Raw genomic sequence first — 26765 nt, 5'->3', positions numbered from 1 at the left:
AACGAAACGTGTTAACGTCTTAAAAATACGTAGTGACGCGACGTGTATTTGTGAGCAGTCCACGTGTTTATCAAAAATATTGATATTTTAATACAAATTTTGCAAAAGCGAATCAAATTATTATGTGTAAAAAAACATTTGTTACACGTAAAAGACTATTTTTATTATTTTACGCGAATAAAACTGTTACACGTAAAAAACTATTTTTTACGCGTATGAAACTATTTGTAACTGGTAGAAAACTATATTGGTTACGGGTAGAAAACTATTTTTTACGCGTATACAACTATTTGTTACGTGTAAAAATCAATTTGTTACACGTAAAAAACTTATTGTTTCTAGTAAAAAACTCAAAACTTTTACCCAAAAAAAATATTTTTTACGTGTAAAAAATTATTTGTTACACTTAAAAAACTATTTTTTACGCAGAAAAAAACACTTTTTACACATAAAAACTATTTTTTATGCGTAAGAAAGTATTCCTTTAATTTATTACTTTTTCAACATTTCAAACTACACTTTTTCAAACATTTCCTTCAAATTTTTGAATTTAATTGAATCTTCCTAAACAGTAGATGTTCTTTATAAAAATATTTTAAGATAATGCCCTAAAATGAAAAAAAATGCATACTATTTAATTTATTTTTATTGTATTATTAAATATAACGTCCGCGCCAATGACGGGGTCTCATCTTTGAAAACGCTAAAGACGCTACAGAAAATAAACTGATTTGTTTTCATTTGCGTTTTTTGCGAGACACGCCGAACGCTACACGCTTTTGGTGCGGCCACTCCTATATAATCCCGTTATTTTGTTTTAGTCGCTAAAGACGCTTCACGCTGAAGCAGGTCTGCAATTTCTATCAAGATGTCATTTAGGCCCGTCCAACAATCAATCCTGTGAGAAAGAGATAGGCGAGATCGGCGCCGCTAGCGTTGAAGAGACGAAGATAAAAGATGCTGAGATTGAATTGTGGACGGGCCGGGGAATATATTCGGAGACAAACACAATCTACTGCTAGTGCCAGTGGTATGCGTAAAAATAATAATTATTATTTGCCATTTATTTTAGGAATTTTAGTTTATATGTGTATAGTTTTTTATGTTGTAGTGTTGTGGTTAGTACTTGTTATAATTATAGTATAATATAATAAATAATTATAATTATATAATAGAATAGTATATAAATATTTCTAGTTGTTAATGCAATTTTAGGACATGATTTATGAAACATTTTGGAGTGAAACTTCTTTACGCGCGCTGCGAGTAAAAGTTCAAGGCCGTGACATACGAGCTAGTGAGACGGCTCTGACACAGGAGTTAGTTGTAACGAAACCTGTTAACGGCTTAGAAATACGTAGTGACGCGACGTGTATTTGTGAGCAGTCCACGTGTTTATCAAAAATATTGATATTTTAATAAAAATTTTGTAAAAGTGAATCAAATTATTTATTACGTGTAAAAACCATTTGTAACAGGTAAAAAACTATTTATATTATTTTACGCGAATAAAATTGTTATACGTAAAAAAACTATTTTTTAGGCGTATAAAACTATTTGTTACTGGTAGAAAATTATTTTTTATGCATATAAAACTAGTTGTAACGTGTAAAAATATATTTGTTACACGTAAAAAACTATTTTATTACGCGTCAAAAACTTATTGTTTCTGGTAAAAAAACCTTTTACGAGTATAAAACTATTTATTACGTGTAAAAAACTATTTGTTACACGTAGAACAACTATTTTTTTACGTGTCAAAAACTTATTGTTTCTGGTAAAAAACTTTTTACGCAAAAAAAAATATTTTTTACGTGTAAAAAACTATTTGTTACACGTAAAAAACTATTTTTTTACGCGTCAAAAAATTGTTTCTGGTAAAAAACATTTTTACGCGAAAAAAAAAATTACGTGTAAAAAACTATTTGTTACTCGTAAAAAACTATTTTTTTTCGCGGCAAAAACTTATTGGTTCTGGTAAAAAAACTTTTGTACGCCAAAAAAAATATTTTTTACGTGTAAAAAACTATTTGTTACACGTAAAAAACAATTTTTTTACGCGTCAAAAACTTATTGTTTCTGTTAAAAAATATTTTTACGCGAAAAAAAAATTACGTGTAAAAAACTATTTGTTACTCGTAAAAAACTATTTTTTTTCGCGGCAAAAACTTATTGGTTCTGGTAAAAAAACTTTTTTACGCCAAAAAAGAAATATTTTTTACGTGTAAAAAACTATTTGTGACACGTAAAAAACTATTTTTTTACGCGTCAAAAACTTATTGTTTCTGTTAAAAAACATTTTTTACGCGAAAAAAAAATTACGTGTAAAAACTATTTGTTACTCGTAAAAAACTATTTTTTTTCGCGTCAAAAACTTATTGTTTCTGGTAAAAAAACTTTTTTACGCCAAAAAAAAATATTTTTTACGTGTAAAAAACTATTTGTTACACGTAAAAAACTATTTTTTTACGCGTCAAAAACTTATTGTTTCTGTTAAAAAACATTTTTTACGCGAAAAAAAAATTACGTGTAAAAAACTATTTGTTACTCGTAAAAAACTATTTTTTTTTCGCGTCAAAAACTTATTGTTTCTGGTAAAAAAACTTTTTACGCCAAAAAAAATATTTTTACGTGTATAAAACTATTTGTTACACGTAAAAAACTATTTTTTTACGCGTCAAAAACTATTTCTATTAATAAAAAAAAATGATTTACTATCTAAATCCATAATTTAGATAGGTACTAAAACTATTCTATTTTTTACGTGTAACAAATAGATTTTTACACGTAACAACTAGTTTTATACGCGTAAAAAATAATTTTCTACCAGTAACAAATAGTTTTATACGCCTAAAAAAATAATTTTTTACGTATAACAATTTTATTAGCGTAAAATAATAAAAATATTTTTTTACCTGTTATAAATGGTTTTTACACGTAATAAATAATTTGATTCACTTTTACAAAAAATGTATTAAAATATCAATATTTTTGATAAACACGTGGACTCCTCACAAATACACGTCGCGTCACTACGTATTTCTAAGCCGTTAACACGTTTCGTTACAACTAGCTCGTGTGTCAGGGCCGTCTCGCTAGCTCGTATGTCACAGCCTTGAATGTTTACTCCCAGCGCGCGTAAAGAAGTTTCACTCCAAAATGTTTCATAAATCATGTCCTAAAATTGCATTAGCAACGAGAAATATTTATATACTATTCTATTATATAATTATAATTATTTATTATATTATACTATAATTATAACAAGTACTAACCACAACACTACAACATAAAAAACTATACACATATAAACTAAAATTCCTAAAATAAATGGCATATAATTATTATTTTTACACATACACATACCACTGGCACTAGCAGTAGATTGTGTTTGTCTCCGAATATATTCCCCGGCCCGTCCACAATTCAATCTCAGCATCCTTTATCTTCGTCCCTTCAACGCTAGCGGCGCCGATCTCGCCTATCTCTTTCTCACAGGATTGATTGTTGGACGGGCCGGGAATCCACGAGTTTGCGACGCGCGACGTTACTAAATGACATCTTGATAGAAATTGCAGACCTGCCGCGTCTTTTGCGTGTTTTTAATGAACACAAATCGACGGGTCTTGTGCAGAACAGGTCCCCACGAATTCGAGGTTTTTTTAATTTTTAATGTGGATCCCATAGTTAATGGAATAGTTTAAAAGAAAAAAATTATTGGATGAACCACTTTTTCTGCCAAAACTCCCTATTATAACCTTCGTAAAGCGAGTAAAATACAAGGTTATGCACAGTGTTGCCAGACTCACCCTGTGTAAAATCAACGAAAACGTTCGACTTTATATTCGTTTTTTTTACAGTTAGTACGTACTTTAACACGAAAAATTAAAAATATAATAAACGAGGCAAAACAAAAAAAAACACTATAAAAATAAATTGACATTAAAATCATTACATAATTTAATAATATTAATTAATTTGTTTCGTATTCTTCAGCTGTATTATGGCAACTTTACTGTGCGACTAGAAGCAGCTTTGGGTCCGTAACACTTTAGTGCAACAGATATTAAGCATTTTTTTTTAAATTCACTTCAGCAGGGATGTTTTAGAGCAGTATTATTCCAGAAAAAATGCGGATTTTGACGATTTAAAATATCAAAAAAACAAAGATTAGTAAAAATCAGAAAAAATGCGGATTTTGACGATTTAAAATATCAAAAAAACAAATAAAAATTAGTAAAAACCAACCAACCCCACCAAATAACCACCTAACCAATGCATTAACACCCCCCAAATAACCCGGCTGACCAATGCATTAATACCGTCCAAATAACCAGGCTAACCAATGCATTAACACCCCCCAAATAACCAGGCTAACCAATGCATTAACACCCTCCAAATAACCAGGCTAACCAATGCATTAACACCCTCCAAATAACCAAGCTAACCTAATTTGTTAATGCTTTTGGTAAATTCTAGGTTTAGCGCGCTTATATCCAATCCAAAACCAACCAACCAACCAACCAAACCAACCGAAAACCAAGCAAAAGGTGAGAAAATAGTAATAAAAACACGCTTACGCATGTTTTGATTGCTCTTGTTTCACTTTGTTTGTGCGTTAAAAGCAATCAAAACATTGATTGCTCTAGCTGTTATGGCAACTTTGATGTGTGACTAGACCAACCCAAAACCAATGTAATCAAAACCCGCTTATCGAGTCATTAACGAAGCTACCTTAACGTCTACGGACAGACAAATCACTACTGTTTTGAGTCCCTCCACGTCAACTTTATTTCAGAAGAAAGTCCTATAAATTAATTTTATTGACAACGTCGCAAATTCTATGCGAAGGCCATAGATGACATACCGACGATCGATTAACTGTCAATCGAAAAACTCATAAAATTGCTGGTTTGGGATGTTGTAAATAAACATATTTTCTTAATTTTTATGCTTACAAAGAAGATTCGTTACATTTTTGTGCTTAAATTAGGTCATTCCATGTCTGTATAAGGTAATAAAGTGCTAATATGTGATGTTTTTACTGAATCCGTGTAGAAAATTTTACATATTTACTGTCCGTCGCCTGTACCTAAAATACGTTTTTTTGCCGCTTTTTAAAGATAAAACACAGTCATCCAACATTTTTTTTGCTTAAAAATGTTCAGTTTAAGATAATCTTGCAAAAAAATCCTAAAAAGTGTTAAATGCATGGGGACCTATTGTGCACCAGAGCCCAAATCGACAAAAGCGCTTAAAACGGTAAAATAGCGAAAAGCGCTTGAGACGCAAAACACGCAAAACGCTAAAAACGCTTTCTGTGTGTTAAAAAAAATGAAAAAATGAAAAATATCGACACATTTCAAAAATAGTTTAATAATAATACTTTGAATAAGAAGACTAAGGAAGGAGCATATCAAAAATCTTAGGTACACCGCGATGGGCCTCAAATATGGCCGACTTAAATTCCGGTTTATCAGTGTCGTTCTAATTTTATTTAAAAAATGCAAAACTATGATGTAGGGTAGACGTGGGGTAGACTCAATAATTTGTTGTTTTATTTTACGTTGTGAATAAATGTTGGTAGTTATTAAAATTGTTATAAAAATATATACTTCTAATAAAAATAGATAAGTTATAATAAATATTTATTACCACAAACATCCGATACGCTACTGAAGCAGGTAAGTCAAATTAACGTATCTAAATTCTTTTGACATCTAATCTTTGACAAGTAATAAATAAAAGCTAAAATGCAAGAAAAAATATATAATTTAGTTAATTTAAGTGAATTTCATAAATGATCGGTTTACTACACGTATGTATATTATATAGTCACTTACTAGCGAAAAGTTGTTCCATTATTTCACTCAATTTTTGCCGAGATCTACCGCACGCTACACAACCAACTATTTTAGAGTCTTTTCGATAAATCGCCATAGTGTCACTGTTAATTTAAGTGCTGCCACAATTTCCATCTAGATTTACTACCTTTATACAACTATCAGTAGTAGAATAAATAATAAATAACATAAAATAAGCTCCGTAAAGACTGACAAATCCACAAAATTTCAAATCAAATTCAAATGTGTCAAATCAATCGTCAAACAGAACTGTCAAGGATCCCCACCCTAGAGTGCTTTTATGGCGCTTTTTCCGCCCACCATGCATGAATACATGGATAGCATTATGCTCCTTCCTTAGTCTTCTTATTCAAAGTAATAATATAATAAATTACCTGTCCTCTATAGCAATAATTTCCTGCAACATTCCAGGTGTTGCAGTGGAACGCAGTTGCTTTCGACATACTGTTTCATCAGATCGCGCTGTGACATTACCTATTGTAAAATCATTTTCAGCAAAATGATCCGAGCAAACATGGATACAGGAAGTTTTAGGAAACTCTATACCCAATCCCAATGACCATGCCACCCTTCTCTCCATTTCAACAGGAACCCTTAAAAAAGTAACAAGACAGAAGCTTTATTTGTAGATAAATAATTCCGTGATAATAAGCTTTAGTAACTTGCAAAAATATAAAGTAAATATATACATAGGCTGTACTTTAAAAAAGATGTTATTTTGACATTTTTTAATATTTTAAAATTTGAAATGATTAATATTTTGATGCTAAACTAATAAATCTTTAGAGCCCAGGGGGTCGATTCTTGTGTCTGGGACTAATGCTCCCAGGGAGAGACCCTCCGAGGGAGTTAGCGTTGTGCCCACCCCATGATTATGCCTGATGTCTCCTTTTCGCAAACATTTCCTATTCTTAAAACGTGTGAGATGGTTCAAAGAACGAACTATAACATCATGAAATGGGAACAATGTGAACTCCCCGGAAGGTTTTTCCCTGGGAGCGTTGCTCCTTGATTTGAGGATCAACCCCCAAGAAGACAAACTATGTAACTCGCTAGAAAAGGAATTTCTTTCTAAGAAATACCCCAGTTATCCGAGAAGCTAGCTGTATTTTGGAAAGAAATAGATCCTTTTGCAGGACTGTAAGGCCCAGATGTACGATCGAAGTTTAACCATGGTTCAATTAAACGCTACTGGTACCCACTTGAAATGCATTGCTGTCAATGTCTGACAAGTTTCACGAATTTCCGACAGCAATGTATTTCAAAATGGGTACCAGTAGCATTTAGCCAAATACATTTTATTAAAATGTATTTGCATTTAGCCAAATACATTTTATTAAAATGTATTTGCATTTAGCTGAACCATGGTTAAACTTAACCATGCCTAACCTAACCTAACCAAACTACACAATTATTTACCGTGTCTTTTTTTCTTTTGAGCTTTCATTAGTTTGCTGACTCGCGTCAGTTCATAATAATTAGTTTTTTCTAATAAAACTTTGTAGAGACGCCTATGGAGAACGTGGGATTTACAAGAATGTTATTGTTTACTTACCGATGAAATGATAAATTGCATCCTTTAAAATAAGTCTTTTTGCACACAATGCACTTTTTCACCATTATCACCACTTATCTTCAAACAGCACAAAAGAAAACAGTTTAAAAACCGCGAAAACTACGAAAAACACAAGAAAACACCAAGAAAACCACAGAATATACTAACGAAAAAGAAGCCCAAGTTCCTTGTAATAAATCGGTTCCATTTTCGTAACGCCATCTCTCGACATAGCTGACATTATAGGTTAGCCAAAGGGGTGCGGGGCCGGGGGGAATTGTAAAATACACTTTTTTATTTTAATTATTTTTATTCGCTATTTGCAATTTTATTTTTTAAAACATATTATGTGAAACAATCACATAATATGTCTTAAAAATAAAAATTACAAACGGAAACAAAAGGAATTAAATAATCTGAAGTTTATTGATAAAAAAGTTAGCTATGCAAATTCATAAGTATATTAAGTATAACCTCTTTGGTATAACATTGTTAAACAAACATTAACAAATCATAACATATCAGATCATAGAACTAAAAAAGTACTATTACATAAAAACAGGTGATACAATACTTCAAAATTAATTTTAACATAATATCAAAACCGAAAAATCAAACTGCAAACACAACCACACTTATCACAACAGTAACACACACTTCCGCGGCAAATGTCCAAGAAAGACTGATCATTCTGATAGGTCCTGGTCCGGTCGTAGCTCACGTCGTATTGTCGGTAAGCAAAATCCCTGTCCAAAAATTTTGACGATCAGCGCCATCATCCGTCATAACTGGGAAACTTTTGCTGGAACCATTTTTAATATTTTACTTACATGGCCCTGAAGAAAACCATAAATAATAATGGCGGCCACGTGGTTCTCGTCGTTCTCGTTCTCCGCGATGGCTACGTTGCCAAGTTGCTCAAATTAATTTCTTTGAAGGAATGTTTCTCTATACATAATACTTTCTAAAACAAAAGTTATACCTATTATAAATCAGTTTTGGGTATTACCCAGTTTTGTTGCTATATTTATCGATTTGATACTGTAGGGAAAAGCTTTTTTTAATAATTCATTATCAAGCATATACAATTTTCAATATTCAAATAATGTATGTAGAAAACATGCTATTTTCTGATTACAACTGACAACATACGTTTTGGTACCTGCCCCCCACTGCCCCCCTTGCCATCCTGAAATGTTCTTAGACAAGGAAAGAGAGGGGACAGGTAACCCGGCAGCTGAAAGTGAGGCAAGTTGTCACCACACGAAATTCTCCAATGGCGTAGCATCAGAAATTAGCTTGTACCTAGACGGTATAAAATATTTATTAAAACGTAAACTAATATATCGTTCATTTTTGAATAATGCATATACAATTTTGTATTTTATAGTCTCATCTTTATAATATTAGAATATCTCAGTCGATAATGCAAAATTTATTTAACAGTCACAGTGGACTGATTATCAAGACAATTATTTATTTATTAACGTGTGTATAATGTATAATTAAATAAAAAATAATGTACATATATATGTTTTAAATGTGTATATACATATTACCGTATGATCGAAAAAAACGGCGTCTTGTTTGTTTGGAAATGACAATTTCACAAATTAATATTAAAAATTACATTATTCATTGAATCCGTAAGCAAGTGTGAAGGGGATTAGCTAGATTCATTATTATACTGTATGATCGAAAAAAAAACCGACGGCCAGTTGGCTTGTAAATTACGATCAATGACATTCCCCATATAATTCTACATATAAAATGACAAAAACTATACAAAACGACATCGAAAAAAGACGGCGTCAGCGATGGCTATGAAATGAAGATCGCTGTCATTTTATATGTAAAATTATATGGGGAATGTTGTCGATCGTCATTTACAAGCCAACTGGACGTCGTTTTTTTTTCGATCATACGGTATAATAATGAATCTAGCCAATTCCCTTCACAGTTGCGTACGGATTCAATGAATAATGTAATTTTTAATATTTGTTACCTTCAATCATAAGAATATTCTTATATTCCACCAAAAAAAATAAACAATTCTAGAAGCTTTTTGTGTTATTTTATTTATTTTTAAATTTTTATTAATTGCTTACTGAAGAAACTGTTATTATACACCTAAATTAGCAAATTTCTTGAAAGAATATTTAAAAAAATATAGTAACAAGTAGCCCACCACAAGTTTGTCAACCCCCAGCAAATCTTGGCAGGTAAATTTAAGTTTTATATAACAACTATATACATATAAATTTTTTATCACTAGAATTTTTCATTTTTTTTATAGTTTACAATTATTTTACTATTTGATAACAATACTTTATACATTTTTTTAAGTGTAAAATATGTAAAAAATGTTTATTGCAGAAATTGTATTTCTCTAATTATAATTCCCTACGCCGCTGGAGAAATCCATGCTGAGTAGCGTTATTTATAGTTTCAAACATTAATTATAACACAGGATATTGAAAATACTATTTGGAATTATTAAAAATAGTTTTGTTAGTATGTGGTACAAGACATATTAAAAGCATTTTACATATTTTTACTGCTATAATGGAAAAAATTACATTTTATGACCACATAACAAAAGTTGTGTGTCGATTTTTACCTGTGAAATGTAATTCCAGCCACTTTTTTCTCGCTTCGGCCTTTGCAGCCATACGCTGAACATTTCACCATACTAAACAACACAGTTTATAAATTTAAAACAAAACAGTATTCACAAAAAGCATAAAAATTCGCTTGGTGTCACCTCGAAATCTTGTCACCAAAGTATGGCCGCCGATCAAATTTTGGACTCGGTTTGGATTGGTTTGGATATTCTGTTTTAATTTGTATTATTAACTTTTTTGTAACAATTTTATTTTATACCAAATTTCATCTCATTAATTAATTTCTTTCTGGGAGGGGTATTACTCCCATTACCCTTCCCGTATATGCACCCCTGTATAGGGCTTGTTTCTCTCTACAATTTCCTGTTTCACAATGTATCGTTTGTGTCCGGGAAGGGTTCATAGTTTCATATAGTTGTAGATTTTCGAAAGAAATCAGTACATGTATATTATTTCGTATATTTTTCATTTTATTGATTTTATGGAAAGCATTGTTCATTAAAATGTTGCATCCTATGTTATAGGGCTCGTTTCTCTCTACAATTTCCTGTCTCACAATGTACCGTTTGTATCCGGGAAGGGTTCATAGTTTCATCGTTGTCGATTTTCGAAAGAAATCAGTACATGTATATTATTTCGTATATTTTTCATTTTATTGATTTTATGGAAAGCACTGTTCATTAAAATGTTGTATCCTATATTATAGGGCTTGTTTCTCTCTACAATTTCCTGTCTCACAATTAACCGTTTGTGTCTGGGAAGGGATCATAGTTTCATAGTTTTTGTTCATCGATTTTCGAAAGAAATAAGTCGAAAGAAATCAGTAAAGTAAGATAAAATTAAACATTTTAGGAATAAAACAATATTATTTCTGTAAATGTCAGTTTATTTTTAGTATTTCGTCTTATTTTTATAGGCAGTTTCATTTTTTTACTATATTTAGTTTACTATAAAAGGCAATAATAGATAAAAAATTATTTAAAAAATTCCTTCACCATATTGTCGCTATTTTCGATTATACATTACTAATTATTAAATCCAATCTCTTTTTTAGGTGTTCGTTTTGAAACGTCCTGTATACGACACTTCTCACAATGGATTTTGCTGCCACTGTTTGAGGAAAATTCATCTCTAAGCATCCTTGTTTTCCCTCCAACGCGCAGACGTAGAGTTTCCCAAGATTTCATCTTGGGTACGTTTTCCGGCACATCCGCAGCGCGTAGCAGAGAAAATCGTCAATAATTTTCCCATTCAACGCAATAATTAGGGCTAAATTTTCTTTGTAGTGTAGCGAAAATTCTACAGGTTGTCCCAAAAAATTACAATCATAAAAAAAACAAGAATCAAGACAGATTGTGTCTAATATTTTGTGGATTTATATCCATAGGTATGTTTCAATTTTCTTATTAATCAATTATATTACTGTATTAGTATCTGATTTCAATATTATTTGTTATTTTGCTATTAGCTACTCAGTAAGGCTGATAATTTTATGATTTCTACTAATATTCATCAAATTTTTTATATTAAATCTCACATAATTTCAAAATATATACAAAAATTTAGTTGTTATATTATCTAGAAATATATACTGGACACTTTAATTTGTATAAAAAAACGGCGTCAAGAAGGCTTGGAAAATAAAAAAAACACCAAGAAATTTAAAGATTTATACAATCGTACCCATAGCTTTACTAATATGAGTTTAATTTATCTTATATTTTATTAGTGTTTCTCTAAGATATTCAGAAATCCATAAAAGTGGCTAGGTTTGAGGGTAAGCTGTTCTCTGCAGTGAATAATTTTTTTACGACGTCACCATTGGTGAATCACATCAAAGATTTGATGGTAAGTATTATTTTATCACGCTAAAATTGAGTACAGGTTGTCCCAATGTCCCCTAAACATATAAAACTACTAACTATTTCAGACACCTTCGTTTTTTTTTATGAAAATCAAATGTTAAAGCACCTTTGGAGAATATAGACAAGTTTAAAGTGTTATTTTTTTACGTTTAGCCCTAATTGTATAATTTTTTGGACAAACTGTATATAAATCTATCAACTTTAATTCGTAAACCCAGTTTATTACAAACTTTAGTATTTGGCTTATACACACACCGGAAAAGTCTAGGGATATTACAATTTTATCCAGCCATCGTTAGTAATTTTATTATTTGCATTTCTAATATAATAAAATTAAAATAAACAAATAGTTTACAGGACGTATTGAAAATAAAAATGCGAAATTTACCGAATTTTTCAAATTTACCTAGATTTTTATTGAACTCAAAAAAATACACACATTTTTTTAATTCTAAACTGTGAATTAAAAGAAAAAAAGATAAAACCATTTTTACTTAATAAAGGGTATGGCCTCCTCTACTGTTCATTACAGCCCTACATCGTCTCTCCATGCTCCTGATCAGGTTGTCGATCTCTTCTTGAGATACAGCCTGCCACGCTGCATTCACGGCCCGAACCAGATCCCTACGAGTTTCACGAGGCATACCCATTCTCAAAATTCTTCTTTGGACCGTGTCCCATACGTGCTCGATGGGGTTGAGGTCAGGAGATTGTGCCGGCCACGGTAAGATGTTTAATCGATGAGCATTTATCAAAACTCACTTACCACTCTGGCTGTATGAGGCCGTGCATTGTCATGCATGAGAATGAAGTTTCTCCCAAAATCATTGGCATATGGTAACACGACAGGCTCAAGAACTAAATCACGATTTGTGATTCTTGTTAGAAACCTTTCAAGAAAAACGGGATCGGGTTTTTGGCCTAAGTGGACTCCTCCCCAGACCATAACTGTTCCACCTTGATAAGGATGCACTTCCTGAACATTATCCAACCGAATAAGATTTCCCGGTTCTCTCCATACCCTAAGCCTACTCGAATCCGGATGAATTCCAAAGCGGGACTCATCCGTGAAGAGAACATTGATCTTGAGCCCACAAATATCGTACCTCTCGTTTTCCTCTCGTTAAGGGTTGAGCTCTCCAGGGGCGTCTGCTTCTTAAGTTGACCTCTCTTAATCTATTGCGAACAGTGTCAGAACTAACGGTTACATTATGTGTTTCTTGGAGAATTAAACTAAGCTCTGGTGCTGTAAGAGTCGGTCGGCGTCGAGCATTTAATTGTAAAAAATGATCTTGCTGAGGGGTAGTAATGCGATGTCGCCCTGTGTGCCTTTCAGCAACATCACCACTTTCACGGTAGCGTGCACTTAATCGCGATATCACACTTTGCGTTGCATTTAATGCTCTAGCTACGTCGATTTGGCGCATTCCAGCTTCGAGCATACCCATGGCCCTTAGCATTTCGTCTCTGTTAAGATGTCTACGCTCCATAATGTCGTTTAATACAAAACAGAGTTATTTGAATGAATTCTGGCCAGTTATCATAAAAACATAGCCAGTACAGGTTAAATTCGAACAATTGACGCTAGGTGATTTTTATACATTTGACAAAAAATGCACAAACACTTCTGCAAATATCCCAAATTTAGAAATAACTAGTGTGACTACTTCGTTTCAATCGAAGTAGAAAGAATCGGCCTACAAATATGTGGTTGTTTATTCAAAACATTTATTTTTAACTTTAATAAAATGATATCCCTAGATTTTTCCGGTGTGTGTATTATCCTTGTGTATTATACAGGGTTAATTGAAGGCTTGTTTTTACCTTAACTTTAAAACACCCTGTGCAAAACTGGCTAGATATTTTTACACAAATGAAGAAGGAAATTAAAGATAAAGGATTAAACCCCAAGCAGCATTTGGACGTTGGGACAACGTTGTGTCACGCGACCAAACGTCGGGGCGCAACGTCGGCACAACCTCGTGCCAACCCTAGTCTGCACTAGTTTGGAGAATAATTTTTGGGTCGAAACGACGTTGGATACCGACGTTGGCTAGAAGCCTAATTTAGTACAAACTGCAACGTTGTTTAAAATCCTAATTCACAGAAATACAAAACTAATATGGCGTCTAAGTCGCGTTTTATATTAAATTGGGATAATTATAGTAAAAATATTATTTTTACGATTTAGTTAGAGACATATGTCAGATGGCAGTGAAGGAAAACAAAAGAAAAGTATTTAAGTGTGGAGGATGTTTGAAGATCATAATTAGTGAAACGCTTTAACCGACTCTGTAACTCGATACCCAAGGCAAAAAAGTTAAACGCCAACAACTTTATTGATAAATGTATTGTTTCTACTTTGAAAAATACTAATGGGCCTTAAAATTAAAGAAGTTTTAAAAATTTTCTTGAATTTTTTTTTAGTAAAATGAAAATAATTTATTCGCAGTCGAAAAAATTGTTTCCGCGTGTTTTTTAGGGTCAAATATTTCAAGTTAATGGATTCAAAAAGCAGGAATTGCTATTTTAGGAACGAAATATTTTCTTATTTAACAACATGGCGGTTTTCACTTTGTTGTTTTGGAGATTAAGATGGAGTAGTTCGAGTAGTCGCATACTGGACTAATAAAGTCGCAGTTCGGCCTTAACAGGTAGTATACTAGTCGCAAGATTGCCTAATTTAGTCATCCTAGAATCTAGCTTGTGCCGCCCTCTATAATCTAAATAAACGAGGGAGTGGATAAACTATCGGTAATATATGTCGATATATATTTAAATTTAGTTTTTTATGTACCTTTCTTATGTCCCATTTTAATTAAGTTTTTTTTATAAAAACAAAAACAGCACTGAACTGTCTGACTGAACAGAACAATGAAGTGAAAATTTAAGATTTAAGGTTATGGTTCAATACAGTTGCATAAAGGTAGTGACTCGACGTCCTACCAACGTAAGAATAAGGAAATCTAAACAACGTTGGAATTAGTAAAACAGACGACGTTTGCATAACGTTGGAATAGGTCCTGAAACTGACGTCGGAAAACTCTATATTGTCCAACGTTGTAACTACGTTGTCCGAATCACCTAAAGACCACTTAAGCAAAAAAGGTTACAAGACAACGTTTATTCGACGTCGCAGAAGCTTCTACTTTGCTGTAGTACTAGTCCAACGTCGGCACAACGTTATAAAAACGTTTAAATTTATTTTAATACCCAAGGTAGGGAGGTAACTATTTTTTGTAACTAATCCAACGTTGTGTTTAGTAAACATGTGGTCGCAAGCCGCGAAAATGCTACTTGGGACTATATCCATATTGTAGCACATTTTTAGACAACTTCTTTATTTTTAAGTTTTTGATGGTCAATCATCAACAAAATATTCCTTATGTTTGGACTAAATTTTCTCGAAAATAAAGACATAATTTAAAATTCCGTTACAATTCGGAAATAGATTGAAGTTTTGTGATTACAGTGATATATAATTTATATGGTTTTGTAACAAATTGCTCGCAATTTTATGAAAAACGCTGAAGCTTGCAAACCTTAATAAAGCCTTAATCAAAGCACGTGTGTTTGGAATGATAAATAAATCATATTTTTACGTGAGGAATCTCCCCATGGGAGATGGCACATGTTTTTTGAAACACCCTCTATACAGTTTGCTAAAAAAAATCAATTAAATAAGGCTAAAAATAAGAGAAATATAACATTTTAAACTAGTTTTGAAAAATAAGTATTAGAAATATACAGGGTGCTACAAATTCGAGGTACGAGCATTGGTATTTTGGAAACCGTAATAGGTACTAAGATGGTTAATTGGGGCAAAGGATTGCGCCTTGGGATGTTTGCCAACATGCTATCAAAAAAGGTTAAAAAATTTCAAGGATTGTTGAGTTTTTTGAGAAAAATTGATTTTTTTGAAAATCAATTTTATTTTTTCCTGACGTTACGTTTTAGAAAATCAAAAAACTAATTGCACATTCTCATAGCCACTTTGTCAAGGCTATCTGAGAGTATTTTTAGATTTTTATATTAGCTGATAATTTGTGAGATACAGAGGCGAACTTAATTTTTTTAAATACGGACCTGCATTTTTTTTTCAGGTTTTGAATGAACTCTGTCTCCTGAGTACAATGATAGGCACACTTAATATTTTTTTTCTGTGTTTTGGACATTTAAACACAATTTATTTAAACTATAACTGCAAGTCCGGCTCTGTTTTTTTTTAATATTTAATCAATTCATCGTTACAATATTGATAAGCTTTCAAACTTAACAGTGACGTGGAATATAATAGTGAATAAGGAAAATCAAACGCAACAAAATAATAAAAAAATAAATAATATAAACAATCAAGTTATTTCTCCGGAAGATGGATTTGAAATCACATTTGAAATGGTAGAGCAGTATAATGGTCAGCAAGGTTCCTGGATCTATTACCAATGGGCGAGGAGGGGGGGGGGGATTTCTTGACTTCATTTGTAAAAGTGAAATCAATACATTTCAACATTTACAATAAAGAGTACAAAATGCATTCGGAAGTATAGAAGAAGATACGTTCAAAGAGCTATAAATAAAATTGAACAAAAAATAAATTAATTTGTGCATTAGTGAGGGTGGTAATCCTTTCGAACATTAGAGCATTAGAAACAAGTTTGTAAAAGAATTAATAAGAATATCTTTAAATTGCTAACCTGGACATTATTTATTTGAATCTTTCAAATGGCTCGATTTTTCTTATTCAATGTTAATTAGCGCTGATCAATATTGTTACGATGAATATAGTAAGATTAAAGGAGACCGAGTTCTTTTAACACCTCAAATAGAAAATGCAGGTTTGTATTTAAAAAAATTAAGTTGGCCTCTGTATCTCACAAATTATCAGCTAATTTGAAAATCTAAAAATATCATTAGATAGCCCTAATATAGTGGCTATGAGAATGTGCAATTAGTTTTTTGATTTTCCAAAAAGTAACGACAGGAAAAAATAAAATTGATTTTCAAAAAATCCGTTTTTTCCAAAAAACTCAACAATCCTTGACATTTTTATTTTTTTTTAATGGCATATTCTTGAACATCCCAAGGAGTAACTTTGCCCCATCATCTTCGTATCTATTACGGTTTCCGAGATACCAATGCTCGTACCTCGAATTTGTAGCACCCTGTATAATAATATACAGGGTGTTTCAAAACAAATGCGAAAAACTTCAGGGGGTGATTCCTTGTTCAAAATAAAGGGTACTTTGCTTCATAAACGTTGGGTCAAAAGTCAACCATTAGGGAGATATCGCGGTACAAAGATGGCGGAAAAATAGTGTTCTTATTTTTTATCTTGAAAACGAAAAGAGATAGACTAATGAAATTTTATGGAAGCATTACTGTTATGAAAACACACTTTCTGGTAATTTTTTCACTTTTTTAAAATGAGTGGAAGGGGTTGAAATAAACTACCCCTATCATTCTTGTTAACGAAATTTAAAGAAAAATCTTATCAAACACATGCGAAAAAATTAATTTGGATAGTTTAGTTTGTTTAGAAACTTTTTATCTCTTGTATTTTTTGATAAAACTGACCGATTTGAAATTAAAAAATAAAATGTAAAGCATTACATGTCAGGACTAAAAATATTTTTTAGATTAAGAATCTAGTGATAATAATGATAATAATAATAATCTAGATAATAACGTATTGCAGTAGGGTAATGTCAAATAAAACAATAATAGAAACATCCTAAAAAGTGACAGCGGCCGACTAGATTTTTTCCTAAAAAAATTACAGCTGCCCACTAGATTCTTTATCTAAAAATGTTTTTTGTCCTGACATGTAATGCTTTACATTTTATTTTTTAATATCAAATCGGTGAGTTTTATCAAAAAACACAAGAGATAAAAACGTTTCTAAATAAACCAAACTATCAAAATTATTTTTTTTTGCATGTGCTTGATAAGATTTTTCTTTAAATTTCATTAACAAGAATAATAGGGGTAGTTTATTTCAACCCCTTCCACTCATTTTAAAAAAGTGAAAAAATTACCAGAAAGTGTGTTTTCATAACAGTAATGCTTCCATAAAATTTCATTAGTCTATCTCTTTTCGTTTTCAAGATAAAAAATAAAAACATTATTTTTCCGCCATCTTTGTACCGCGATATCTCCCTAATGGTTGACTTTTGACCCAACGTTTATAAAGCAAACTACCCTTTATTTTGAACAAGGAATCACGCCCTAAAGTTTTTCGCATTTGTTTTGAAACACCCTGTATAATAAATATGTTTAGTGACGTTGATAAAAGTATATTATATTAAAATTTGATTATATTATTAAAATTAAATAAAAGCAAATATCACTATCATTAGAGGTCTTACATTACAGAAAGTATGACACAAATACTTTATGATTATTACTATTTATTCTTCTCTTAACGTAGATTTGGTATTATTTGTTAAACAATAGATGACCTGTAAACAAATTCCTCCTTAAACCACAATATAATTTGTGAAACCCGATGAATCTGACTTAAGTCACGATTTTTGTTTAATTTACGTCATTGATAGTACCATATATATAAAGAAATATTTTTTTTCAACATATTTAAGTACATTTGGAATTCGAAGTCATACTTTATTTTAAAATGAAGAATTACTTCAAATGTCTACAGCTTTCTCAAATTTTGCGCTTACATTTTGTAAGTACATACCTCCTAAAAAATATTTTTGAATATAATTTGATTTAAAAAATTTAGACAAAGCAGAACAACCATTCCGATCAGCCAGATGGGGTACAGAGTTTCAGGAAAATCGAGGATAATAGTACAAACAATATCCAAGCGAAGAAAAATGTACCAGGAGAGGAAAAAGCTCAAAACACCACTCACATATCTTCGAAGTTAAGCAAAGTCTCCAAAAGCCAAATGAAAGGTACCATTAATTTTTATTTATTGTGTTTTATATTTTTCTGCGTTTTTTTTTAACTATATAAAATTTTGCTTTGTATTCTCAATACTCGAAAAGTACGAAAAAAAATATAATTAAAATTTCGACTTTATTTGTAGTTTCAGCTAACTTCAATAATATGGCGAATGCGCTGGGAGAAATATGCATTATATATTTCACCTAGCGCATTCGCCATATATGGAAATGGGTAAAAAATTGAATATTTTTTAAATATCACATTAATACACCGTTTAAAATATTTAATTAACTTTGTACTTAAAATTAAGCATATTTTCGTCATGCTGATCAATAGTATGTCTTACTTACATCGATTTTTCACCAATTATCCTTAATAATGCTGACTCTACCCTAAAACTATTAACATTTAAGCTTAAAAGAAGACATATTCTTAAAGAAAGAATATAGAATTCTACATATAAGTACAGTTAGAGTTGTTTCAGAGCATTACAAGGGCATTACTAACATTTTTTTTTAAACGGTATACAGGGTGTTTCAAAACAAATGCGAAAAACTTTAGGGGGTGATTCCTTGTTCAAAATAAAGGGTAGTTTGCTTTATGAACGTTGGGTCAAAAGTCAACAGTTAGGGAGATATCGCGGTACAAAGATGGCGGAAAAATAATGTTTTTATTTTTTATCTTGAAAACGAAAAGAGATAGACTAATGAAATTTTATGGAAGCATTACTGTTATGAAAACACACTTTCAGGTAATTTTTTTACTTTTTAAAATGAGTGGGAAGAGGGTTGAAATAAACTACCCTATCGTTCTTGTTAACAGGAAATTTAAAGAAAAATCTTATCCAAACACATGCAAATAAATTAAAAATAAATGTAAAGCATTACATGTCAGGACAAAAAACATTTTTAGATTAAGAATCTAGTGATAATAACGATAATAATAATCATCTAGATAATAACGTATTGCAGTAGAGTAATGTCAAATAAAATAATATTAGGAACATCTTAAAAAGTAACAGCGGCCGACTAGATTTTTTCCTAAAAAAATTACAGCAGCCCACTAGATTCTTTATCAGAAAATGTTTTTTGTCCTGACATGTAATGCTTTATATTTTATTTTTTAATTTCAAATCGGTGAGTTTTATCAAAAAAATACAAGAGATAAAAAAGTTTCTAAACAAACTAAACTATCAAATTAATTTTTTTGCATGTGTTTGATAAGATTTTTCTTTAAATTTCGTTAACAAGAATGATAGGGGTAGTTTATTTCAACCCCTTCCACTCATTTTAAAAAGTGAAAAAATTACCAGAAAGTGTGTTTTCATAACAGTAATGCTTCCCTAAAATTTTATTAGTCTATCTCTTTTCGTTTTCAAGATAAAAAATAAAAACATTATTTTTCCGCCATCTTTGTACCGCAATATCTCCCTAATGGTTGACTTTTGACCCAACGTTTATGAAGCAAACTACCCTTTATTTTGAACAAGGAATCACCCCCTGAAGTTTTTCGCATTTGTTTTGAAACACCCTGTATACAGGATGAGTTTCCTACGATGTTTTCTATGGGTATCTCGGAAACTACTGGAGATAGAGAGTCGGTTAAATGGGGAAAGAATTGCAGTTTTGTGGGGTCATAAATATGCGCTTTTTAGATTTTTGAAAAAGTTCATGGCTTACTAGATATTTCGAAAAAAAACAAATTTCGGCTATTTTAAAAATTGTTCCTAATTCATTATAAGCTATTTTAGACAAAAAGTTTTCAGATAAAAGTTGTAGATAATCATATCTTTTATGAGAATGTGGCACTCCGTTTTCTTCTAAAGCCTGTCATTTTTGAAATTAAGCATTTATTTATATAACTTGATATATTAAAATATTTTACAGAGTTCAGAGAAGCTTTTAGACTCTTCGACAAAGATGGAGACGGCAGTATTACCAAAGAGGAACTAGGCAGAGTCATGAGATCTTTAGGACAGTTTGCAAGAACTGAAGAACTACAACAAATGCTTCAAGAAATCGATATCGATGGTAAAACATGTTTATAAAACATTTTTTAACCAAAATCGTCGAAATTTAAACTAAATTCGTTTTTAGGCGATGGAAATGTAAGTTTCGAAGAATTCATTGACATCGCCTGGTCTGCCGGGGCTGGAACAGGTTCTGACCAGTTACTATCTAGAGAGGAGGAAGAAAAGGAACTAAGGGATGCTTTTAGGGTGTTCGATAAGCATAACAGGGGTTACATCACATCGTCAGACTTAAGGGCAGTGTTGCAATGTTTGGGCGAAGATTTATCAGAAGAAGAAAGTGAGTATAATTTTTTACGTTGGACACATAGTTCCTATCAAATAAACTTGATTAAGCTTGACCGGCACAGCGTTGCCTACTTTTACATATTTTCTTTAAATCAAAATATTTTAAGAAAAAAAAAATTAATTATAAATATACTAGCGTGTACACGCGACTTCGTTCGCGTCGAATTAATCATTTGTAATGGTGATGATAAAGCAAAGCAAGAATTTCCATTAACATACAAACTGGATAAAATTTTCTCACATTGATGTGAGCATGAGAAAAAACAATATGGCGATATTATTATATAACTTGGTAATATTTGAGGGGTAGTTTCATCTCGTTCGAATTTGACTTTCGAAAAATCCGTTTGCCAAAAATAAGCTTTTTACGTTAAGCAGTTTAAGCAGAATCGTGGTTAATCAATTACCCAACTTTTTGAAACACCCTGTATGATTTTCTAAAAAATTTCAGAATATGTAAAAAAACAAAATAAATTATGTGTGTCCAAGCGTTTTCCCGAAATACTAACCGTTTTTTAAATAACAAATATTGTAATATTTGAGGGGCGTTTTCACCCTCTTGGAATTTGAGATTCGGGAAACCCCTTCTTGTCGAACCTCTACACCCCACAGTCAATCCGTTTGCCAAAAATCAGCTTTCAACGTCAAGCAGTTTAAGCAGAATCGTGATTACTCAATGGTCATATTTTATGAAATACCCTGTATAAATTTTTTAAAAATCTTAAAATATGTAAAACAACAAAATAAAATATACGTGTTTAAGCGTTTTTTCGAAAACTTGACCGTTCTTTAAATAAAAAATATTGTAATATTTGAGGGGTGGTTTCACCCTCTTGGAACTGGAATTTCAAAAAATCCCTTCTTATCGAACCTCTACACCCTAGAATAAACCTGCATGCCAAAATTGAGCTTCTTACGTTGAATGGTTTGAGCAGGATCGTGATTAATCAGTATGTCAGTCACTTAAGGATTTTATATATTAGTATAGATATGGGAAATGTCATCGAACGTCATTTCCCAGCCAACTGGACGCCGTTTTTTTTTCGATCATACGGTATATGTATAGTGATTATGCTGTATAAAAATGGCGTGATTTTTGTGCATATTTTAATGCTATCTACGTGTGATTGTATCAATATTAGAAATATTTTCGCGTATTTTTACTAAAGAGTTAACTTTTTCATTAACAATGGACCGCATATTTGTTTTAAATATTATTTGATATCATTCGAGTTATGTTTGAAGCATCCTCAATCGTCAATGACAAGTACAGTTAGTTATTCACTCTAAATGTATTCAAAAAAATAATTGTTGCTCTCAAATAAAAAAAAACTATTTGAAATATGTATAAACCACTTTATGTTAAGATATAATATCCAGTTTATTTAAAATGTAGCAAAAAATAAAATAATAAACGAAAACATACTTAATATAATCTAAAGCAATGAAATATTTTATTTAAATTATTTTCTAGAAAGTAAATTGCATCTAAGTATATTTTTTTACATTAACAATACTAATTGCAGTGAAAAAATACAATATTTCCTCTTAGTACTACCCTTGTATATGAAGAATATATAAACACGGGTACTATATATAGCCTAAAAGTACATTAAATGCTAATACATATATAAAATGTATCTCCTGTAAAATTCTTTTATTTTGAACCATTATACTAATATTTTTTTTAAAGCTAAAACAAACTCGTATTTTTCCACAGATTTAGACAAAATTCCTTGAAGTAGGGTTGTTTCCAAGAACAGTTTTAGGGGAAGGGTAATGGGGGTAATTACCCTCCCCCCTAGACCGATCAAACTTCAAAAAAATAAGTTTTTAACAAGTTAAAAATAGTTTTTTGCGTGAAACAAATATTTTTTACGCGTAAAAATAGGTTTTATGTGTAAGAAATAGTTTTACACACAAACATATGTTTTTTACACGCAAAAACTATTTTTTACGTGTAAAAAACAATTTGTTACACGTAGAAAACTATTTGAGTTGTTTCAGACCTTTAATATTTTCTAAACGGTATTTATAAGAAATCAGAATGTCCAGTCAGATTTGTGAAACTATTGTTGAAAACTCGGTTTACACTCAAAGTTTACAACATTTTCTTTCAGTACTATACATATCCTAAAAGTACATTAAATTTTATATATCTCCTGTAAAATTCATTTATTTTCAACCATTATTAATATTTTTTTAAAACTAAATACAAACTCCTGTTTTTTCCTCAGATTTAGACAAAATTCCTTGAAATAGGGTTGTCTCTCCCTAGAACTGCCTTAAAATTACTAACATTTCAGATCAATGCAAGACATATTCTGAGAGAATATAAAATTCTGCATACGACAAGTATAGTTTGAGCTGTTTCAGACCTTTATTAATATTTTCTAAACGGTATTTATAAGAAATCAGAATGTCCAGTCAGATTTGTGAAACTATTGTTGAAAACTCGGTTTACACTTAAAGTTTACAACATTTTCTCTCAGTATTATATATATCCTAAAAGTACATTAAATTTTATATATCTCCTGTAAAATTCATTTATTTTCAACCCTTATTAATATTTTTTTAAAACTAAATACAAACTCCTGTTTTTTCCTCAGATTTAGACAAAATTCCTTGAAATAGGGTTGTCTCTCCCTAGTACTGCCTTAAAATTGCTAATATTTCTGATCAATGCAAGACATATTCTGAAAGAATATAAAATTCTGCATACCACAAGTATAGTTTGAATTGTTTCAGACCTTTATTAATATTTTCTAAACGGTATTTATCAGAAATCAGAATGTCCAGTCAGATTTGTGAAACTATTGTTGAAAACTCGGTCTACACTCAAAGTTTACAATATTTTCTCTCAGTACTATACATATCCTAAAAGTACATTAAATTTTATATATCTCCTGTAAAATTCATTTATTTTGAACCATTATTAATATTTTTTTAAAGTTAAATACCAACTCGTATTTTTTTCCACAGATTTAGACAAGATCCTAGGAAATAGTGTTGTCTCTCCCTAGAACTACCTTAAAATTACTAACATTTGAAATCAATGCAAGACATATCCTGAAGGAATATAAAATTCTGCATACGACAAGTATAGTTTGAATTGTTTCAGACCTTTATTAATATTTTCTAAACGGTATTTATCAGAAATCAGAATGTCCAGTCAGATTTGTGAAACTATTGTTGAAAACTCGGTCTACACTCAAAGTTTACAATATTTTCTCTCAGTACTATACATATCCTAAAAAGTACATTAAATTTTATATATCTCCTGTAAAATTCATTTATTTTGAACCATTATTAATATTTTTTAAAGTTAAATACCAACTCGTATTTTTTTCCACAGATTTAGACAAGATCCTAGGAAATAGTGTTGTCTCTCCCTAGAACTACCTTAAAATTACTAACATTTGAAATCAATGCAAGACATATCCTGAAAGAATATAAAATTCTGCATACGACAAGTATAGTTTGAGTTGTTTCAGACCTTTATTAATATTTTCTAAACGGTATTTATAAAAAATCAGAATGTCCAGTCAGATTTGTGAAACTATTGTTGAAAATTCGGTTTACACTTAAAGTTTACAACATTTTCTCTCAGTACTATACATATCCTAAAAGTACATTAAATTTTATATATCTCCTGTAAAATTCATTTATTTTGAACCATTATTAATATTTTTTTAAAGTTAAATACCAACTCGTATTTTTTTCCACAGATTTAGACAAGATCCTCGGAAATAGTGTTGTCTCTCCCTAGAACTACCTTAAAATTACTAACATTTGAAATCAGTGCAAGACATATCCTGAAAGAATATAAAATTCTGCATACGACAAATATAGTTTGAGTGGTTTCAGACCTTTATTAATATTTTCTAAACGGCATTTATAAAAAATCAGAATGTCCAGTCAGATTTGTGAAACTATTGTTGAAAATTCGGTTTACACTTAAAGTTTACAACATTTTCTCTCAGTACTATACATATCCTAAAAGTACATTAAATTTTATATATCTCCTGTAAAATTCATTTATTTTCAACCATTATTAATATTTTTTTAAAAGTAAATACAAACTCCTGTTTTTTCCTCAGATTTAGACAAAATTCCTTGAAATAGGGTTGTCTCTCCCTAGTACTGCCTTAAAATTACTAACATTTCAGATCAATGCAAGACATATTCTGAAAGAATATACAATTCTGCATACGACAAGTATAGTTTGAGTTGTTTCACACTTTAATTAATATATTTTTAAACGGTATTTATAAGAAATCAGAATGTCTAGTCAGATTTATGAAACTATTGTTGAAAACTCGGTTTACACTCAAAGTTTACAACATTTTCTCTCAGTACTATACATATCCCAAAAGTACATTAAATTTTATATATCTTCTGTAAAATTCATTTATTTTGAACCATTATTAATATTTTTTTAAAGCTAAATACAAACTTGTGTTTTTTTCAACAGATTTAGACAAAATTTCTTGAAATAGGGTTGTCTCTCCCTAGTACTGCTTTAAAATTACTAACATTTCAGATCAATGCAAGACATATTCTGAAAGAATATAAAATTCTGCATACGACAAGTATAGTTTGGTTTGTTTCAAACCTTTTTAATATTTTTTTAAACGGTATATTTATAAAAATAAAATCTCCAGTCAGATTTGTGAAAAGATCATCTCCTACACTCAAAGTTAAAAATATTTTCTTTCAGTATGTACTATACATATTCTAAAAGTATATTAAATTTTATATATCCCTGTAAAATTCATTTTTTTTGGACCACTATTAATATATTTTTATATTGTTTCACGTACTACAAAACATTAAACTGGGTAAAATATTTATTTAAACAGGAAAATATTGAAAATTTTTCTTTAAAACTTTGACCATATATTATACTGATTTTGGATATATATTTTTTAAATATTTCTTTTTCTATATTTTTCAGTCGAAGATATGATCAAAGAAGTTGACGTAGATGGTGATGGTCGCATTGATTTTTATGGTAAAAGTTCACAATTATTATAATTCAATCTATATATTATATTATATCTGTTTTTTTTGGACAGAATTTGTAAATGCTCTGGGCGAACCTGGGAACGATGACAGCTACGACGAAGACGATGAAGAATATTCCGGATATTAGAAGAATTTTAAAATCAATTTTAAAGTCATATCAGAAAAAAATGTATCAAAGAAACTTTATATCATCGTATTTAAATGTTTATAATCCTATTACTTGGATGTATATTGTTAAATGTTACGAAATTATACGTATGTTAAGGGCGTGTTCACATAATATATAAAAGTCACGTAGTAGAAATTCTACTTAGTAATATATACAGCATTATTAAGAACTTTATTAATGTTGCCCCCCTATATTTGATTTGATTTTTTTTATTTATTGTGTCCCCCTTCCTTGAGCTATAACTCATCATACGGCCCCATAGTTTTGACAAAAGCCACTATCTGAGAAAGTAAAATACACCTCCTTAATGGTACAAATCTTATTAGCTCTCTTCATATTATCTACGTAAAATTAAAAGCTAGAAAATGTCTAACACTTATTTTTATTTTCTTAAACATCTTAGTGTAGGTAATTTTCTTTAACTTCTTAATTGT

General features: G+C 30.6%; 2 protein-coding genes across 3 annotated transcripts in view; one reads left to right on the top strand and one right to left on the bottom strand.

The window, feature by feature from the left end:
* The window catches only part of LOC115884747 (gastrula zinc finger protein XlCGF57.1-like), a 30859-nt gene extending 23299 nt beyond the window's left edge, over positions 1–7560 (bottom strand). The window contains exons 1-2 of the mRNA XM_030903443.1: positions 7420–7560; positions 6239–6457 (exon numbers count right to left, since the gene is read on the bottom strand). Coding sequence (XP_030759303.1) covers positions 6239–6457; positions 7420–7484 — 284 coding nt within the window. The 5' untranslated portion in view covers positions 7485–7560. The remainder of the gene's footprint in view (positions 1–6238; positions 6458–7419) is intronic.
* Positions 6386–26529, top strand: LOC115885654 (neo-calmodulin-like). 2 transcript variants are annotated; one of them, XM_030904729.1, is made up of 8 exons: positions 6386–6466; positions 11098–11430; positions 11773–11891; positions 18651–18825; positions 20704–20847; positions 20914–21126; positions 26092–26148; positions 26213–26529. In XM_030904729.1, the coding sequence occupies exons 3-8, from the start codon at positions 11889–11891 to the stop codon at positions 26287–26289; spliced, it is 669 nt and encodes a 222-aa protein (XP_030760589.1). In that variant the 5' UTR covers positions 6386–6466; positions 11098–11430; positions 11773–11888; the 3' UTR covers positions 26290–26529. The 2 variants fall into 2 exon arrangements, with proteins under 2 accessions (XP_030760589.1, XP_030760527.1); XM_030904667.1 differs by lacking the exons at positions 6386–6466; positions 11098–11430; positions 11773–11891 and adding an exon at positions 18468–18593.
* The last annotated feature ends 236 nt before the right edge of the window (positions 26530–26765 follow it).

Source organism: Sitophilus oryzae, unplaced genomic scaffold (genome assembly GCF_002938485.1).
Source record: "Sitophilus oryzae breed Bouriz unplaced genomic scaffold, Soryzae_2.0 scaffold_1002_pilon_pilon, whole genome shotgun sequence".
NCBI lineage: Eukaryota > Metazoa > Arthropoda > Insecta > Coleoptera > Curculionidae > Sitophilus > Sitophilus oryzae.
The sequence above is the reverse complement of the archived record's forward strand: the minus strand, read 5'-3'. Positions and strand labels throughout refer to the sequence as shown.

Bases quoted from the DNA above. Each gene is read 5' to 3' on its own strand.
- LOC115885654 (XM_030904667.1), top strand. From the start codon at position 18,540: ATGAAGAATTACTTCAAATGTCTACAGCTTTCTCAAATTTTGCGCTTA. The intron at 18,594-18,650 runs GTAAGTACATAC...TAAAAAATTTAG, and splicing joins AAATTTTGCGCTTACATTTT to ACAAAGCAGAACAACCATTC. The intron at 21,127-26,091 runs GTGAGTATAATT...TATATTTTTCAG, and splicing joins AGATTTATCAGAAGAAGAAA to TCGAAGATATGATCAAAGAA.